This window comes from Vicia villosa, linkage group LG3, assembly GCF_029867415.1.
Source record: "Vicia villosa cultivar HV-30 ecotype Madison, WI linkage group LG3, Vvil1.0, whole genome shotgun sequence".
Classification (NCBI taxonomy): Eukaryota; Viridiplantae; Streptophyta; class Magnoliopsida; order Fabales; family Fabaceae; genus Vicia; species Vicia villosa.
This window is the reverse complement of record NC_081182.1, coordinates 118,125,755-118,146,517: the sequence shown is the minus strand read 5'-3', so window position 1 is coordinate 118,146,517 and position 20,763 is coordinate 118,125,755. Positions and strand designations below refer to the sequence as shown.

Below are 20,763 nucleotides of genomic sequence, written 5' to 3'. Positions count from 1 at the left end.
ACCCTGATTTAAAGAACCGGATGATTTGCAAGCTACTACCCTTCAACCAATACCTTGCCACAAAAGTTCTTTCCTGCTGGTCTTTGATTGATACCAATGATATGCGTGCATGGGTATGGATTATGACCTAGGTGATGTATGTACATGAATGCAAAGCCTAAGCCAGTTAGAAGTTAAAGGGTAGGACAAATTTGGGGTATGACACTAGTCATAACAAAATTGATTGACGTCTCGACGGACGAACTTTTGGATCATTAGATCTACTTTCATTTGCAAGTTTCTTTTCTGTTTGTTTAAACATTTGACACATGATAGACATTATCTGTTTTAATAATCACCATCAGTGCATTGCATATGCTTGTCTTGAATTAATTATTTCGCTATCACTCATTTTAAATTATGTCTTTACTTTGCATGTGTTTTGTGATATTCAACTCCTGCTAAGCTGTAAGCCTTTTTAGGGAGGATGACGAAAATGATACCGCAACCTCATACAATATGCTTTTTGAACGGACTATGTTGACGATGTACAGGCATTGTTTCAATTCCTAAACAGTGGAGACATAAGGATGTTAATCCCTCGTCAACCCCTTTTGAGCCTAAGAAGTAGAAGTTTCTTTCTTGTACTAATTCAAAACCCTCGATCATAACCTGGGGCAGGGTAGTTCTCAGTTAATCTGGCTGTGCATTCTATTCTAAGAAAATCATTCAGTACACAAAGGTTTCAATCACAAGCGTTCATCCGCACACATCAAAGGAGTGTTGGAGATGTCAATCAAAAGAATGATGGTTCATCAATCATTAAGCAAGGCAGTCAATATCTTTCAAAAAATGACATATACAAGGAAAAGCCTGCTAAGTCAAAAATCAAAAAGAAGACTTAGGCAAAAATCAAGGCATCCTGCTGACTGTAAACTCAAAATAGACAGTTCAGGCAAAAGTCAGGGACATCAAAAAGATGAAAAAAGAGAAGTCAATAAATTCTTGAACAACACAATATTGTGACTACCAAAAGGAAGAAGTGACTGCCATCTCAAAAGTTCTCTTTGCTTGTGAATCATCAACATTATCAAAGGTGCAAATCCAAAAGTCTCTTGGAACTTGAACGCATAAGTTGAATTAACTGAGCTTAGGACTGAAGATCATCACGAAGAAGGGGTGGGTACAAATAAGCTTTGAGCCTTTATCCTTTGTTTCTTAAAACCGTGAACCAAGCCACGTTACAACCCTTGAAAGTCCTAATTGAAGCATGGTTAGTTCAAAAGCATATTGTCACCAAAAGGGTATCCTGACTCCTTAAGGTTTACCACAAATGCCGAGTTGATATCACGTTTTTACAAACACCACGTTGTTACAAATATCATGTTCTTACAAATATCACATTTTTTTACATCTTCTGTTTAAATGCTTTCAAAAATCAAGACAGACGTATGCATTGCATCTCATGAATTCATTATTAAACATATTCTGCTACATAATTTCAAATGTTAGCATCAGAAAGAACTTGCACAGGGTACAACTAATGACTGAAAGTTATCCCAACAGACAAGATTACTCCGAGAAGCAATGTCTCCTACGTATACAAGGGGCATGGCACGCTTCGCCCGATCAATCTGGGGCAATCAAGTCAAGATTCTGAGAATCTCTCAAGGGCGCCAAAACAATCAGGGGCATGCATCCGAATAGATCTGAAGCCCTATGATTACTAGGGGCATGTCACCCATAGTGCACGTCTCATAAAGTCCTCGCGAGGCGAATCTTTTCAAAGTCTCTACTAGCGGGGGCAAATCTATGCAAGTCCAGCTTGACATCGTGATCAATACTCAGCAATGTGTCCTAAACAAATCTAGGAATGGTAGTTACTATAATATTGGGGGCAATGTTCAAGGCATCCATGCCCTCCCACAGCTCCAATTCCACAAGATCGTATCCCCACAGAGCAATTCTCAAGAAGATATCTTCAAACATACTCGTCCCAACAAAGACATGACTCCCCAACAGAGTTTACATCTTCAACACTACCGGTTCTCCAACACTTTGCTCTTCTCCAGCATGGTGTATTAATATCTCTAATCCCCAAGCAGGGTACATCAAGTTACTGATCGTCCCCAAGCAGAAATCATAAATCCCCAGCTGAGCATCTTCAAGATAGGATCAAACATCAAAGTTACAATGACACGGAGATTCACCTTCTCAATCAAGATGTGTCAAATAGCGCAAATCATAGTCATATGTCATAAATCATAAACATATTCATACAATTGCATACATGTTCATACATAATACATAATGCATCGCGACGAGTGCGTACATAACATGCAAGGTTCTCATTTATTTTGAGAATCCCGTCACATAAACGCATTACATGCATCATGACATGGCATAAAAAACTAACTTTACTTTTTTCAGGTTACCGCTGCAGTCAAATAAACATTTTAAAAACCTTTGGATCTAAGTCGATACCTTGGACGGTTCCTTAATGATCTACCTTTGGATCTAAGTCGATACCTTGGACGGTTCCTTAATGATCTACCTTTGGAGTTAAGGCGATACCTTGGATGGTTCCTTAACAATCTACCTTCAGATCTAAGTCGATACCTTGGACGGTTCCTTAATGATCTACCTTTAGGAGTTAAGTCGATACCTTGGACGGTTCCTTAACAACCTACCTTCAAGATTTAAGTCGATACCTTGAACGGTTCCTTAATGATCTACCTTTGTATTTAAGTCGATACCTTGGACGGTTCCTTAATGATCCACCTTCAAAGTTAAGTCGATACCTTGGACGGTTCCTTAACAATCTATCTTCAGATTTAAGTCGATATCTCAGACGATTCCTTAAACAATCAACTTTTCAAAATCTAAAAGCGGTAACCTCGGGCGGTTCCGTAACGATTAACACTCAAACAACTACTTCTCAAACACTCCAAACATAATCTAATGCATGATTTACTAGATGACATCTTCAAGCCCATCTCCGACAAAGGTCCCTATTTCAGCTAGGGCAAATTTCTTGGTATTCTAGTGTTCAATTCTCTTCTACCTTCAGACTCCGACAGACACACATGCCAGTCTATATCTTCAGATATAAGAAAATTGAACAGGGGCAGCTGTCATACCCCAAAATTTGCCCGTCATATTCCAAGATATTTTTTCTCACCTGACTTGTAATTACTCAAGACAGAACAAGTTCATTCCTCTCCAAAGCACAAAATCATCTCCATACGAAAAATCGAATAAGTTAAGAGTGGTACAAGTTGTTTGATTTTAAGGGGATTCATGAAGACTAAATTAAGCAATCTCAGAAATTTGGGCTATTGGGCCTAAGTTTTAATGTCTAAACATGAAGATAACCTTATATGGGCCCTTTTAAGTTTATTCATGTTCCATCATGATTTTATTTCTTATTTATTAGTTTATTTTTTATTTTTATTCTTAAAAGTTCAAAAATAAATTAGATAAAAGATGAAATAAATTAGTTAAATAGATGGACCTAGACTTAAGCTATATGAGAGGCCCAAAATAAGTTGCAAACGGTGAAGCACATTCTCTAACAAATCATGTTCAAAAAATTAGCAAGTTTCATATCAAATCTTTCCATGATAAATCTCAAAGATTCACCTCACAAATACTAACCTAATTCACTCCTTATACATATACTGAAGATGCCCAATCGCAAGGAGGATTTTTTGATAAGGATTGCAGACAAAGAAGCTCTGGCTAAACTCAAAGAAAAGTCCACGCAAAAGCAAATCGGATTCCAATTTGCAGCGTGATTCAAGAAGTTTCGGAGATCGAATAGTGTTCCTGAGGCCTCTCCGAAGCGATCCCGATCACTATCGAGCCTGAAAGCACCAAGAACACGGCCAAAGAACGTCACGATTTGCACAGTTCTTCTCAAACACTTCTCTGCCGATTCACGCGACTTAAATAACGTTTGAGCATACACATACATTCATATGATTGTGTAGAGCGTTTTTGGATTATCAATTGCAAGGTTTGGTACGTGAATGATGATACGCCTTGGTTAGGGTTCGAGGTCGTGATTTTGGGGATTTAGGATTCTAGATGATTCCATATCAAATTGATGATCCCATTGGGTTCGTGATGGTGCATAACGTTAAATCGAATTGTTATTTGGTATTTTTTGGTGAAGATTTGCAGGTTGGGGAAAGGCAGGTCTATGGCCACGGAGGACAATCGTTGCTAAAAGTGTGTTATTTTGCAGAATAAACGAGGAAGAAGAAGGCCAAAACGCGCGCTTCATTTTAAATTTCTCTGCGTTATGGTTTGTATATCATGCGTGTTGTTTGTCTTGTGTACAGCGTAGCGCATGTGGTCCAGTGGAGCGACGTCTTGACCAGCTATTGAGTGCAGAGACGTGGGATTGATTCCCACTCTCGCCATAATTTTTCTCACAAATTTCAATTACTGATCCAGTGCATTCACCCCCACGTGCATACCATGCATCTCCTCGCATCATCCTTTGGATCTTCGCCCAGGTCGATCGAACGTCCCTGAATATGCAGCTACACCATGGACCTCTCTAAGCCTGCCACACTAGATCCCAAGTTAAGTCTTTTTTTTCTAAATTTTTTTATTATTAATTATATAAACCGGTTTTTATTTATATATACATATATATTGTTTTTTTCTTTCTTTCTCTTTTTCTCTATAATTTCCTTTTAATAAATTTGTTTTTCTATATATATATAATAAAACTTATATTTTTATTTATAATGGAACTTTTATTTTGTTTATTCAATTATGTTTTATTTGATTAGTTTAATAAATTCATATAATTTCACAAAATCATAAGTAATTTATTCTAATTAAGAATACATATTCAATCAAAATTTGTTTTCCACCAATTTAATTAATTAGGTTGAAAAACCAATAATTAATTAAATGTCATTCTATTTAGTTCACGCCCGAATCAGGGTTTGCGGGAATTAGTCATACACTGAAGAAATATTTCTTTGTGTGTTCTTTTCAGGGTTAGCGACAGGTTTTCCTCCGACTATGCGTCGCGCCTATTACGAAGCTAAGTCCCGACCCTATTATTGTATTTAAATATTTATTTACCTTATTTTTTTATTTAATTAGGGTTTAGTGCCCTCGTCAATAGAATTCCTCCTACACTTATACTATTTCCTGTTATTTTTCTGTCAATTCTCTGAGGGTCAGAGTTAATGCTTCAGGCTTCCTCCGACCGCCAACCATATCAGATCAAATGCAAAGCTAAGTATCTTTCGTTTCTTTATTCATTCTTAAATTCTTTATCTTCTTACTTTAGGGTTAATTTCGTTTGCCTCCGAACCGATAATGCACTCACCCTTCTGTTTATTCTTTCTTTTCCAATCTTCAGGGTTTGTCAGTTGCCAAGGCGTCGAATAGTCGGTAACCCTAAACCCTAAACTCTAATATCTTATGTTTTTAATTGTTATTTATTGTTATTTGTTTTATCCCGCTGGTTTCAATTCCCCTCTCCTCCGCTGGTTACAATTTCCCTTCCCCCATTATTATTGTTAATATTAATTGTTATGGTTAGTAATCCTAGGGAGTGCAAGATTGTAATTAACTTTGAATCACTAATTACAAGATAATATAATTGAATATAATCACATGGTTGTTGCACCCACGCACACTTTTGGGGTAACCTCTCTGTTGCCTGTTGCCTTGTTGCCTTGTGTTTTTTTGCAGAATAGCCATGTCCCTCGAATACGAGGATACCTCAGCCATGTTGCCTCGATACAAATAAAGGTCATAAGTCCCTAATGATGCTGCCTTCGATACACTAATATGACCTCTACCCTCGGAAGTTGCCTACGAAAAAGGCTGAGGTATCTTCTGGCTGCCTACGAAAAGGCTATTCTGATCCTTCCCTTTAGACTACCTGCCTCCCTATGGCATGGGACAGTTTTAAGGCGAACTATAACTCGACGACCCTTCAACCTCCAAATGAAAGGCTTCATGCCCTCTTATGGCAAGGATAGACCCTTTCACCCTGAAAGGCTAAAAGAACGTTTTTTTAAACTATAAGGTAATTGCCCCTAATTGCTTTGCCTTGCTCTAAAAAATCTGTTCATATTCTTTCTCATAAATCTTCAATAAGGGCAATGCTCATTTACGAGCTAAAGTCCTTATTTTCTTCTTCTATATTTCTAAACTTTTTTTGTTTCGAAAACGAGCAAAGCAATTAAGAGCCCATGGAAAACCATGGATGCAAAGGGTGCCTTACACCTTTCCTTTGCATAATTACCCTCGAACTCAAAATCTTTTTAAAAGGTATTTTCCTGTTCTTTTAGCCTTTCCGATATTTGGATAAAATAAAAGTCGGTGGCGACTCATGTTTAACCGTACATTTCAAATAAAGTCAGTTCACCGTATTACAGCTTGCATGGAGTATGATCAGGTGTCCTTCCCAAAGTTACTTCTATGGATAAGGAGATTTCAGCAATAGGTTCTATAAGTTATCTAGAATTGTCAGCCCTTCTAAAGCACCCTCGGACATGATACATTCGCATCATGCAATGATACTTTGAGAAAGAACCTATCTGAATTGTAGCATCGGGTAGCGACTAGTTCTCAACATTTGTCAAGAGTAGTCCCCCCACTACGTTCCTAAAGGCCAGGATGGGTAAAGGGTAACTAAAGGTCGTTGAGCCCCGGCGCACCCACAGACACATACATAGACCTCCCTCATTTGAGAAAGGTGTGCATATGCTATGGAGTCCTAACTCAAGTGTGAACTTCTTATTGATTCATCTCCCACATATGTGAAAGAGGTCACCATGACTATGCCACTCCTAAACTTAAGTGTACTAGAATCCAGGAATATGATTCGTCCTTCATTTAATTCCCAAAATGCCCCTGAAAAATAAAACAAACAAAGCAAACAATAGAAAACAATTAAGTGAATCCTAAACTTTTAAGGTAACCCCTCTTTTATCGAAAATTCCCCAACAGAGTCGCCAGTTCTGTAATACGGTGAACTAACTTTTTATCGAAATGTCGCGGTAAGCAAGAGTCGCCATCGACTTTTATTTTATCCAAATATTAGAAAGGCTAAAATAACAGGAAAAACCTTTTTAAAGAAAACAGGGTTCGAGGGGTAATTTATGCAAAGGGAAGGTGTAAGGCACCCTTTGCATCCATGGTTATCCATGGGCTCTTAATTGCTTTGCTCTTTAGTTTTGAAAAGAAATGTAGAAGAAGTGAATATGGACTTTAGCTCATAAATGAGCGTAGCCATTTTGAAGGTTTATGAGAAAGAATATGAAAAAAAAGTTTATAGCCAGAGCAAGGCAATTAGGGGCAATTACCTTAATAATGTAGAAAATAGTTCTTTTAGCCTTCCAGGGTGAAAGGGTCTATCCATACCATAAGAGGGCAGGAAGTCTTTCATTTGGAGGTTGAAGGATCATCGCAATGTCGTTCGCCATAAGACTGTCCCATACCATAGAGAGGCAGGTAGTCTAAGGGAAGAACCAGAATAGCCTTTCGTAGGCAGCCAGAGGATACCTCAGCCTTTCGTAGGCAACTTCCGAGGGTCGAGATCATGTTTAGTGTATCGAAGGCAGCATCATTAGGGACCCATGATCTTAATCGAGGCAACATGGCTGAGGTATCCTCGTATTCGAGGGACATGGCTATTCTGCAAAAAAAAAAACACAAGGCAACAAAGGCAACAGGCAACAAGAGGGGTTACAAAAAAGTGTGCGTGGGTGCAACAATCACGTGATTAAATTCAGTTATTTATCTTATAATTAGGTGATTCTAATTCAATTAAATGGTTGTCACTCCCTAGGATTACTAACCACAACAATTAATATCAACAACATAATTAAACAATAACGGGGAAAGGGAAAGTGAAACCAGCAGGGGAAAGGGAGAATGAAACCAGCGGGAGAAATAGAGCAATAGGTATGAACAAGTAATAATTTAAATGAGATCAAGGTTTAGGGTTACCGACTATTCGAGCTATGGCGGTTGGCAAACCCTGAAAAGGTGGGAAAAATAAATAAAACGTAGATGAGTGCATCATCAACTCAAAAGTCAGATACGGTTAACCCTAATCAATAAAAAAAATGATAAAAGAAGAAGGGTAAAAACACTTAGCTTCGATTGATGAAGGTTGATGAGCAAAGGTTTGCCTTGAGCATTGACCCTGATCATCTGATAATTGGCAGAAAAATAAAAGGAAAAAGTAAGTGTAGGAGGAGTTCATTGACGGGGGTAATCAAACCCTAATTAAAAGGCAAAAGAAAATTTAAATAAGAAAAGGATACAACTTAGCTTTTGTTTTGACGTGGCGCGTAGTCGGAGTTCATTTGAAAAGTCAACCCTGAAAAAGATACAGAAAAAGAAATATTTTAGTGTAGGGCAAATTCTCATAAACCCTGATTCGGGTGTAAATTGAATATAGCAACACAATCGATTTAATTAATTATTGGTTTTGCAACCTAATTAATTAAATCGAAGAAAAGAAAATAAATATAACCAGACAAAAGCATTTTTATGATTTTATGAATTAAAATAAAATAAGTATGAATTTATTAAAGATATTAAAATAAATAATCTAACTAAAATAAATAAATAAAATAAATATGTAAAAGAAAATAAATAAATAAGTATTATATATAAAAAGATAAATATAATAAATATAAATAATATAAATAAATAAATATTATTATTATTATTAAAAAAAGATTTTAGAAAACTAATTCTATTAGTAAAAGAAAAAAAAAACTAAGTCAAACAAATATATATATATATATATATATATATATATATATATATATATATATATATATATATATATATATATATATTGATAGAAGAAAGGTTCTGCGGCTACTTCCCAAGGAAGGGTTTCACCATAGCACTCACGTAAGAAAATTTAAACTAAGAAAAATAAAATGACTTCAAAATTCCGTTCCCTTCATTTACTCTAAGAAGAGTATAAATACTAGGTTAAAACATAGTTTCAAGGCTGCTGGGCCTGAGTTAAAATAAAGATGGGCCTAAGCCACTTAGAGGAAAACATAAAGAAATTACAGAATTTAATTAATAAGAAATATGGTCTTGCATCCAAATTGGTTTCTTCAATATCCGCTTGGGCCTTCTATCACCACTATCCGGCCCAAAAAAACTCCTTGACCTCAAGGTGCGCATTAGGAATAGGCTTGTGTTCGTTGGATTTGCTGTGGGTAGAAGAATCTGGATTGTCATTTGGAGTAGTGAGTGGGGCCGTGGGAGACAGTGAGGAGTCACATCTGAAAATGGGTGGGAAACAGCTGGATTGCAACGTGTTCGGTGGAGGCTGCTTCGAAAAGATACGTTGAGGATCCAACGGTCCCCTTTTGTTAGCTGAATCTCGAGCCGTGTGTACTTTGGAACTCAGAGTTTTGGAACACGCTTCAGCTGTTCCCAAGATAACTTCACGTGGGGTATCATTTAGAGCATTAGTTGGGAAGAACTCTTCAGTTGACTCTAAAGATGAAGTGCTCTCACTTCTTCTCTCAGAGAAAACTTCTTTCGCTTTTCCTTTGGGTTCTACAAACCCAGCCTCCGAAAGTCCTTCTTGTTCAGTTTGAATCGGTTTCTGCAAAGGTAACTCCCAATCTGTTGTTGTATTTTGTTCGCCGTCCATTTCCTTCCTTAGCTGTGTTTGAGCTTCCGTGTCTGAAGTGTGTGTAGATGTCGTTTCAGGTGGAAGAGAAAGGAAATCAAGGTTTGGATCCACCCCTTTGTACCGACGCAATTGGGAGACATGGAAGACGTTGTGAATCTTTGACGAAGGAGGAAGGTCGAGTTCGTAAGATACCTCACCGATGCTGCGTAAAACTCTGAAAGGACCGAAGAATCTAGGGGAGAGTTTCTGGGAATCGCGCTTGTGCACCGAGATCTGCCGATACTGCTTTAGACGAAGCAAAACTAAGTCGCCTGCGGCAAAGGTACAGGTAATCCTCTTTTTGTTTGCTTGTTCTCTCATTTTTTCTCTGCTCCTAGTCAGATTCTTCTTCAAAGAGTCAAGTATTTCTTGTCTATCGGTTAAGACCTTATCAACTAACACATTTTCAGAATTACCTGTGGTGTAGTCTAAGAGGGTAGGCGGTGGTCTACCGTAGAGAGCTTCGAAGGGTGTCATCCCAATGGCAGAATGGAAAGATGTATTGTACCACAGTTCAGCAAGGTGCAGAAACTTAAACCATTTGCGTGGTTGATCATTCGTGAAACAGCGAAGGTAAGTTTCTAAACTTCTATTCACGACCTCTGTTTGGCCATCGGTTTCCGGGTGATAAGCTGTGCTGTGTTTCAGGGTAGTACCTTGGAGACGGAATAGTTCCTTCCAAAACGCGCTCAGGAAAAGGGGGTCTCTGTCAGATACGATCGAGATAGGAATCCCATGAAGCCGACAAACTTCCGAAGAGAATCTAGTGGCCAAAGATGAACTTGTGAAATGAGTAGGTAAAGCAATAAAGTGGACGAATTTGCTCAGGCGATCGCAAATCACCCAAATCACAGTGTGGCCGAAGGAAGAAGGTAAATGAGTAATAAAATCCATACTGATTTCCTCCCAAACCTGTTTCGGGATTTCCAAGGGTTGAAGTAAACCTTGTTTTCTTTTGGGCATGTATTTGTTGCGTTGGCAAATGGAGCAACTTTCGACAAAGAGTTTGACATCTTTGTAAACGCCAGGCCAGTTGAAGGAGGATGACAGTCTTGCAAGAGTAGGTTGGGTACCCGAGTGACCTGCAGAAGGAGTGGAGTGGAACTCATGGAGAAGGTGTTGGCGCATTTCTGGTATTGCAGGTATGTAAATCTTATCCTTATAGAGCATGATGTTGTTTTTGAATTTGTATAAGACTTGCATATGAGGGTCTGAGTTGTATTTTGCAATCAATTCTTGACCTTGTTTATCTGTGGTGTAGTATTGTCTAAGTTGGTTGAGGATCAACGGGGTTGGGGAAGAAACTGAGAGGAGTATAGCTTCTTCTTCAGCATGCATGCGACTTAGGGCGTCTGCCACTTGATTACACTTTCCAGGTTTGTAAAAAATATCAAAACTAAACCCTTGTAATTTTGCCGCCCATTTTTGTTGTTCCGGCGTTTGAATAGTCTGAACTAGCAAATTTTTCAAACTCTTTTGATCAGTGAAGATATGAAAATGACGACCGATTAAATACTGACGCCATTTTTTTACAGCCTCGGTGATGGCGTACATCTCGCGCACGTAAACGGATGAAACCTGCATGCGGTTGCACATTTTCTTGCTGAAGAAAGCTAGAGGATGGTTATCTTGGGAAAGGACAGCACCGATGGCCACAGCAGAAGCGTCCGTTTCCAGAACAAAAAGCTTGGAGAAATCAGGCAGAGCCAGAACTGGAGTTTCCGTCATTTTTTTTTTCAGTGTTGTAAATGCTGTATCTGCTTCTGGACTCCACTTGAATTTAGTGAAACGTAACAAGTCGGTGAGGGGAGCGGCGTGTGAGGCGTAGTGACGAACAAATCGTCGATAGAAGCCGGTGAGGCCTAAAAAACCCCTGAGTGTCGTGAGTGAGCGTGGCTTCGGCCAGTCCAAAACTGCTTGAATTATTGACGGGTCCGGGGTTACACCATGAGAAGAGATAATGTGACCTAAATAATCAACACTAGGAACAGCAAACACACACTTGGATAATTTAGCAAAAAATTGATTAGTAGAAAGTAAATCTAAAATCAATTGCAAATGAGTAACATGATCAGATAAAGAAGAACTATAAATGAGTATGTCATCAAAAAAAACTAGAACAAACCGGCGCAAATAAGGTCTTAGAAGATCGTTCATTGCCGACTGAAAGGTACTAGGAGCATTAGTTAACCCAAAGGGCATCACCAAAAACTCGTAGTGCCCATCAAAGGTTCTGAACGCTGTCTTGTGAGTGTCGTCTGGATTAACCCTAATTTGGTGATAGCCTGACCGTAGGTCAATCTTAGTAAACCAAGATGCAGAACCTAACTCATCAAAGAGTTCATCAATTGTTGGTATTGGGAAACGGTCGGGAATGGTAATTGCATTTAATGCGCGATAGTCAACACAAAAACGCCACGAGCCATCTTTTTTTCGTACTAACAGGACTGGGGATGAGTAAGGGCTGTTACTAGGTTTGATAATGCCTTCTTGTAACATATCGTTTATAATGGTGGTCATGGCTTCCTTTTGAGAGTGTGGGCAGCGGTAAGGTTTAATGTTGACAGGGTTAGTGTTAGGTGTTAGGGGAATACTGTGGTCATGTGGCCGAGACGGAGGTAGGCCTGATGGTGGTTGAAAAATAGAAGCATGGGATGTTAGGACAGAGTGGATTTCTGGTGGTAAGGATTGGGGAAGGGTGTCCAAAGGGTTTGTTAGAGGTGGGTCAGGATTAAGGGGGCTATCAGGTGTCTGCTGGAAAATTAGGAGGTGGATGGATGCAACCGAATCGGTGTGTAATAGTTGGCACAATTGGTTGTATGAGGAGGGTGTAGGTGATGTTTTGGAGTCTCCCGTTATAGTGATCTCTTTGTTGTTGTAAGTGAAGGAGAGTTTTGGAATGGAGAAATCAGCAAGTATAGGACCCAATGTTCTTAACCATTCCATCCCAAGTACGACATCTGCCCCTTCGATAGGAAGCAAATAAAAAGGAATGAAGAAAAGATGGTTTTGTAGGGTAATAGGCACCTGAGGGCATAAACCGCAGCAATCCAATTGTGAACCATTTCCCACCATCACAGAAAAATTAGGTATTGATTTCGTGGGAATTTTTAGGTGTTTGGCAATGCGAGGTTGAAGAATATTGTGGGTACTACCTGTGTCTATCAAAACTGTGACATGCAGACCATCGATGATTCCTTTGAATTTCAGGGTTTTGGGTGAGAAGTGACCACTAACTGCCTGCGGTGAGAGCTGGAAATAGGTTTCTTCTGGTTCAGTTGTGATGTCAAGTTCTGTTAGTAACTCATCTTCCTGGCCCAAATTGATAGTGTCATCCTCATCAACCATTAAGAGCAGAAATTTACCAGCTGTGCAACGATGACCCGGAATAAATTTTTCATCACAGTTGAAACATAGTCCCTTGGCTCTGCGTTCCTCACGCTGGGCAGCGGTAATACGGCGGATGGGAAATCGATTTGTAGGGGTGGGAGGATTTGGGGCAGGCTGTGTGTTAAGTGTTGTTGTAGTGGTGTGGTTGAAGTTTGGTGGTGTTGCGGTTTGGTTGGGGTTTTTGTGATAAGGTAGTTGGGCTGATTGGGGTGGGTGAAAAGTGGTATTGTGTTTAGGAAATTTCGGTTTTAAGTCCTTAAGCTTGGACTCTATGAGTTTAGCAAGTCCCACTGCTTGGGAAATAGAAAAGGGTTGGTGAATAGCTAATTCATTACGAATTTCCGGAATCAAACCGGATATGAAACAATTAAGGATGGCTTCGGAAGGTAATCCCAAAACCCGATTTCCCAAACGCTCAAAATTAGCTTGATATTCTGCCACCGAGCCATGTTGCCGTAGCTTAAAGAGCTGAGCTTGATGATTTTCGTATGTTGAGGGACCGAAACGTAGTTCAAGTGCTCTAGCAAAATTATGCCAATCTGTTAGTTGATGGCTTTGAAACATCCACTTATACCAACTTAGAGCTTCTCCCTTCATATAAAAAGCAGCCATAGGTAACCTGTTTTCAATCGGAATGTTGTAAAACCCAAAAAATTGTTCGGATTGAAATAGCCACTCTAAAACATCCGTGCCGTCGAAAATTCCCAATTCAATTTTTGGGTTACGTATAGGTTGATGAGTATGAGGGTTTTGATTGGAAGATTGTGGGAAAAATTGATTGGGTTGGGCAAAAGGGGAAGGAGTTGGGGCGGTGTGAAAAGGTTGGGAAAAGGGTATTTGGAAAGAGGTATTTGTGGGTTGAAAAGAAACTGGTGTGTAGGTGGTAAAAACAGTGTTGCTCGAAGGAATCGTGGGCTGAGTTGGGGAAAAAGAGGGTGGTGGTTGTGGTTGGGGGCTGGAAAGTTGGGTGGTTGAGGGGCTGTTACGGTGTAGAGGTTGACTAGAGGGTAGTGGTATGTGCAGCAAGGGAAATGAAGTGCTGATGACTACATTTTCAGAACTGGAAGGCTGTAAGAGTGAGCTAGCGATACCTGGGGTCGCAGATCTGCTGGGAGATGAAGTGGCTGCCATGGCAGCAAACTGTTGGCTGAGCTGCTGTGTAAGCTGTTTGCTGAGTTCCGCAAAACCTGTTTGCAGCCTGTCGGTCACGCTGCTGTCAAGCTCACCAATCTGTCGGGTGAGGTTTAGGTTGTCTTGTTCCATGGCAGCTTCGAAGTTGCGATTAGCCAAAATAAGGTCATCCAGCCGTAAATTTGTGTGTTGAATAGAGGCATCAAGGTCAGTAGGGTTTGTGGTGTCTTTTTTAGGAGGCATTGAGGATGGTGATGAAAGCACCAATGATAGAAGAAAGGTTCTGCGGCTACTTCCCAAGGAAGGGTTTCACCATAGCACTCACGTAAGAAAATTTAAACTAAGAAAAATAAAATGACTTCAAAATTCCGTTCCCTTCATTTACTCTAAGAAGAGTATAAATACTAGGTTAAAACATAGTTTCAAGGCTGCTGGGCCTGAGTTAAAATAAAGATGGGCCTAAGCCACTTAGAGGAAAACATAAAGAAATTACAGAATTTAATTAATAAGAAATATGGTCTTGCATCCAAATTGGTTTCTTCAATATCCGCTTGGGCCTTCTATCATATATATATATATATATATATATATATATATATATATATATATATATATATATATATATATATATATATATATATATATATATATATATATATATATATATATATAAAATAAAAAAAAGATTATGCAATTAAATATAAAAAAAATTGGAAACTTAGCGTTTTGATCCAGTGTGGTGCATTTGAGAGGCCTATGGTGGTGCAGCTCATTTATGCGCGTCAGATCGGCCTAAGTGAGGATCAACGGATGGGGCCGAGGATGTATGGTAAGAGCCTGTGCGTGTGGCGTATTGGATTATACCGAAATTCAGGAGTAAAATAAAGGGCGTCGTCACCAGGGATCAAACCCTGGCCTGCAAGGATGATGAACACTTCTGGTGGCCAAGTGTGCTGGCTACAAGTTATGATAACTATATGTTTCATAAATAATATATACGAATAATAACGACGAAATTTATTATAAAAAAAGAGGAAGAAACGCTTCGTGCCCAGCATCACTGTTTCTCTTCCCCCTTCGTTTATTCTTTTTTTTTTACAGACTTTTAGCCACAGTTATCCTTGCGTGGCTATAGGTTGTTTTCCATTAAACCTGCAAATTATCATCAACAAACGCAAACGACTAACCCAGATTGACTGTATGTAACTCCACGATTCCGAAGGGACCGTTAATTTGGTCTGAAATTAGCTCTAACTAAAAAGCCCTAATCCTAAGAACAAGAACCCTAACAATGGTGAGTTCTTTATCCTGCAATCAAACTTAAATTCAACCATTCAGATAGCTTTAAAACATCGTTCTAAGTACAAATATACTATCAATGCGTGCTTATGATGCATGATTTATCAAAATCGAACGTAAAAGCAATAGCAAACCGTGGAGCTTGACTGGGTCGGTTCAGGGAGCCTGGGCCGCCGGCAACGATTTGGCCGGCTTCAGAGAGAGCCGATAAAGCCTCTGGGATCTTTAAATTGACTTGAATCGATTTAATTCCGAATTTTCCAGTTCTTGGAGTGCTACGATTTTTTGAGTCCTTCTCGGGTGATTCCGTCTGCAGATTTTCGTTCCCCCTAATCCTTATTCCTCTTCTATGTAATTTGCACTCTGTTTTTATAATGGAACCATAGGGTCTGAGCATTGAATTTGATTGATTTTGTTGAATCTTTGGATGATGAGAATTCAGAACTAATAAAACGTGTGATTTGATCTTCTTTTTTGTTGATTGATTTTTTTCTCTAATCATTAATAATTTCTAATAACTAAGTAAATAATAATACAAAACATAATCTAATAATAACCTAATAAGAATGATTTTAATAATAATGACAAAATTGTTATAATTTAGATCTAATCTAATAAAACTTAATCGATAAGTCTATAAAAAATAAAACTATAAACTTACTAAAATAATAAAATATGATGATAACTAATAATAAAAAAACAAATAACTAATATTAATACTAATAAATCTAATATATTTATAAAAATTGAAAAAATGAAAATAAAAGATAAAATAAAAATAAAAAAATAAAAAAGGATAAAAAATTGAAGGAGGTGAGATTCGAATCCGGGACATTGTACCTGCAAGCATTACACTCTTACCAAATGTACCATTTCACTCATTTGAAATAAAGTGATATTGGTAAATATAAGAGGGCAAATTTTGGGGTATGACAGCCGAGCATGAAAATAAACTGAAATGACTCGCCGATAGCGAAGTAAAGTTTGATAAAAAAGAGAAAGGGAAAGAAGAGAAACAAGATCTTTCTTTGAAAGCTTTGACATCTAAAGATAGTAAATCAAAGGAAGAAAGTGACAAATTTTACGATGAAACTTTTAAACAAGAGGAGATGGGTTTATTTGTCAAACGTTATAATAGATACTTAAAAAAACTAGCTCAAGCATTCCAACAAAGGATTGGTAAATTTCAGAAATACTCACCCGCCTAAGAAATATCAGAAGAAAAAGGATGATGATATTACACCTTATGAGTGAGGAAATTTGGGACATTATAGAACTACTTGCCCAAGTCTCACCAAGCATCATAAAAATAGAGATAAGGAACACTACGAGATTAAATGAAAGAATTTCAAAGGTCGTAGAGCCTATATCGCTTGGAAAGAAGGGGATGAGAGTTCCTCCTCAGATTCTTGCTCAAGTTCAGATGATGAGTGTGTCAACCTATGTTTGATGACACATAAGTAAGGTTAAACTTTAAAGGTATATACTTCTAAACCCAATGATGAATATTCATATAATGAATTTTCAAAAGTGTTTAATGATATGTGTGTTAATTCTATAAATGCGACTAAGAAGATTGCTCTCCAAAATAATTAATTTTGGAACTTGAAAAAGAGATAAATCATCTTAGACATTGTACCAACTAGCTTAAAATTTTTAATAAAAAACAGAGTCGCTACCCTTAATTTATTTTAAAAGGTAAAAAGGGAAAAAAAACTTTTAAATTGGTGAAATCTGGGTCACTAGGTAATTTAGGAAAAGGGAAGGTATTAGGCACCCTTTTCCTCCCTTGTACTCAATGGGGCCTATTTGGACTTTAGGTTTTAAAAATAAAAAAATATGTGAAATAAAAAGTCAATTGTTGGGTGTAATTAGGGTTTTTTTAGAAAATTGTTAGTTTAAGAAAAAAGTATTAATAGAAAAAGGTTGGCCTCATATCACATGAGATTTAAGTCATTGGCCAAAAGTGAAAAAAATCCCAAGGGTTTGGAAAACTATATTATAAGCAATTGAGAACGTCACGTGCGCCGCATGCGAGCTCTAGGAAACAGAATGGCCATCATTAACCCTAGCAGCCTACGAGTAGGGTAGCCATCATTTCGCATTAAATGCGACACGTCCCCCAACTGACAACTCTGAAGCGACATGCTTCCTAATTCCCGGCCTGACCCTTCTTCTCCCCAGAAGCTCAGGACCGATCTCCCTCGAAAACTCCATGTCCGCTTCCCCGGAAGATCTCCTCTGACCGACACCCTCTAAGTCGTCACTCCCACGAGTAGAAGCAACGACTTGGGGGGCTCCTGTTCTGGACCGGCCCAATCACTCCTATTGAGCCAATCCAGCCTTCGGCCCAAGGCACTCTGGACACGCGCACGACAGCCTCCCCCGGTCCGCTTCGGGCAAACACCAGACATAACCGAGCACGAGAGAGCCTCGTGCCCGATAGCAGCCAGCTCACGCGTCGTCTAGATTCACGCCTTGCAAAGCATAGCCAATTTCGCTTGAGACAACCCTATAAATAGACCTCTAAGCTCAGAGGGCAAGGTAATCTTTTTCTTACCCCCAAAACCTCTCACTTTGTTGTACCTTGTTGAACACATACTTACTTTGGCATCGGAGTGCCTTGCAGGTACATGTCGCTACCGCGAAAATTAACAGAGTCGCCACTAACATATTTATCCTGAAAAGGAAGGGAATGCCAGCAAACCACAAAACAAAACAACGGTCTCACGACTAGAGAAAAAGGGTAAGGGAGTCGGTTACGCAAGGGGAAGGTATTAACACCCCTCACGTCCATCGTACTCGATGGTATCCACGCTTGTGTCTAAAACTATGGGTGTGTAACAAATCTATGCTAATCTGAACTAAAATGCATGCAAAATGTAGGGAAAATAAAGAGTTATACTCGCACGGGCCCTACCCCGCTGCCTACGTATCCGTTTTACGGAATCAGAGGTACCGTAGCTCAGCTAACTAATTTCTGTTTGTTTTGTGTTTTTTAGGTGAACGAGTTACATTCACGCTCCGCTGCTCGAGCTTTGAAGACTTATGCTGGGAATGGAGCGGAAATAACAAGCTCTTAAGAAAAGAAAATCAAAGAGTGTGGTTTGTGTTTTAAAGAATGCATGAGGAAGACCTAAGATAAGGGGAAAAGCTTGCTACCTAATGTTATCATACAAAGGGTACAAGTCTAAGCTAAGCTAACAACCTACGAGAAAAAGGGAAGCAAACAATAATATCACACAAACGAGCTCCGTTCGTAAAGCAAACAAACCAACGGTACTGACCGAATGGTAGAAAGGCGGTCCCGCCATAGCCAAGAGGAGCAACTCGACCCAAGTCAACCAAGCATTAGACCTCGCGAAAATGATCAGGCCATAGACAAAAGGAGCGGATCCCTATCAGCAACCAAGTCGTCACGGATCTGAAAGGAAAAATGGTGCGTGCATACACCGAGCATCAGCGTCGAGAGACGCGAGCTATATGAAAGGCGGGGGTCCGGCTGCATGAACCCTTTTCCTGACATACTCGATAACAAGATCTTGTGCAGGTTCGGAAGCAAGCGACGCGTAGCGTGCGCATACCGAACGGACTCGATGAGACTAGGCGGGGGTTGATTGCTAACCTTTTCCGCATGCCTTCCATGAGGACTTAACAGAGTGCCATATAGGACTTATTACACCGTGACTCCCTGCCGCAACGCACAAACGTAAACACACCGACAAAAACAGAGCCTCTTTCGAGGACTTGGCCAGATGCATGTCTAAGTCCTACTTCTCATGTTAAAGGATGATGCGAGAAAGCGATAAAGTGCGAGAGAAATAAAATGAAACGGAGTCAATACCAAACGGATGATGATCCGTAAACTAAAGCGAAGAGAGCGAGTAAACTAGGATCCCGCGAGCGAGCTAGCAAAGCAAAAGAAAATAGTCAGCATACCGATTAGCCATGAAATCACACAAAGGTCGACATGCGCGTCGAGCATAATCACAATACACCTGTAAGAGGAACAAGCAAACCAAGCAAGCAGATATAAAATAATAGGGATGTGTCTCCAGGATGAGAACACAAAGGGAATGAATGAAATCGTGTCCCGCAAGTAAAGCGGAACACTCATAGGATAAGCATCGATCAGTGACCGTCCAAAATCCTTGCATACTAGCACACAAGTTAGAAATAACAAACATCGCAATCGGAATTGCGTTATTGCATTATAAGCTAAGAGAAAATGAACGATTAACGCACACACGAAATGGACACCAAATGTCAAGAGGAAAACAAACATGAATAAACTAAAATCAATCAATACCAATCATCTCATAAGATAACACATTTCGCAAGCTTTCCAACGATATAAAGAACGTGCAAATCGGAGTTACGAGCAAAAAGATATGAAAGATTAAAGTTAGGAAGTGAAACAAGCAAAAAAACAGCTATGCGTCGACCTGCAGAAAGCATGCGTCGACCTGAACAGGGCAATGCGTCGACCTATTGGGTCGGCGTGCGCATACCCGAGATAGGCAAGAAGGCTATGCGTCGACCTGCAGAAAGCATGCGTTGACCTACAAGAAACTATGCGTCGACCTGCAAAAAGCATGCGTCGACCTGAACAGGGCTTGCGCCGACCTACTAGGTCAGTGTGCACATACCCGAGGGTCATACGAAGGCAATAGGTAGACCTACTAGGGCCTTAGGTCGACCTACTCAGGCAAAAACAGCAAAAAACACAAAATCTTGCCCGAGTAATCGAAATACAAACTACCACCAACAACCGTCATGCGAGCAAAGATAAAACATGCAATTAAGGGCCAAAATCCTCCACTTTATGCGACAAATGAAATTCAATTCAAACATGAAAATTAACAATGAATGATACACAAACAATTGACGCGTCGGTGTCGCACGAAAAGCGTGAATTAGCAAGTATGAGCTTCAAAAACAAGATCAAGCATTCACGATTAACCAAGACTTCACATATCAATGAGTGCACAATTTAAACACCTTGTTAATAAACATTTCATTCTTTAGCAAAATTAAACCATAGCAACGAGTCGACATGCGACATGCCACAAGACATGAGCGAGTATGGTGCAAGTGACAAAGGAATTTCAACCGATTCCGGATTTGATCATTATCAACAAGTAGCAACAAAATAAGGTTCAAACACTTCACGGCTCCGTGAATTCTCACTCAAAGATCTCAATTAAGCATTTCAACAAACACTTATCATGCAAAAGCTCAAAAATTATGCACAAATGCCTCAAACA

At 39.3% G+C, this 20,763-nt stretch overlaps 1 protein-coding gene across 1 annotated transcript; it reads right to left on the bottom strand.

Moving 5' to 3' along the window:
• Nucleotides 1-8,898: 8,898 nt before the first annotated feature.
• On the bottom strand, nt 8,899-14,730 carry LOC131662390 (uncharacterized). The gene has a single exon (XM_058932162.1). The coding sequence runs from the start codon at nt 14,438-14,440 to the stop codon at nt 9,137-9,139; it is 5,304 nt and encodes a 1,767-aa protein (XP_058788145.1). The 5' UTR covers nt 14,441-14,730; the 3' UTR covers nt 8,899-9,136.
• Nucleotides 14,731-20,763: the final 6,033 nt, after the last annotated feature.

What these genes read in the sequence shown, in the direction of transcription:
- LOC131662390 (XM_058932162.1), bottom strand. Translation starts at nt 14,440, where the DNA reads ATGCCTCCTAAAAAAGACACCACAAACCCTACTGACCTTGATGCCTCT.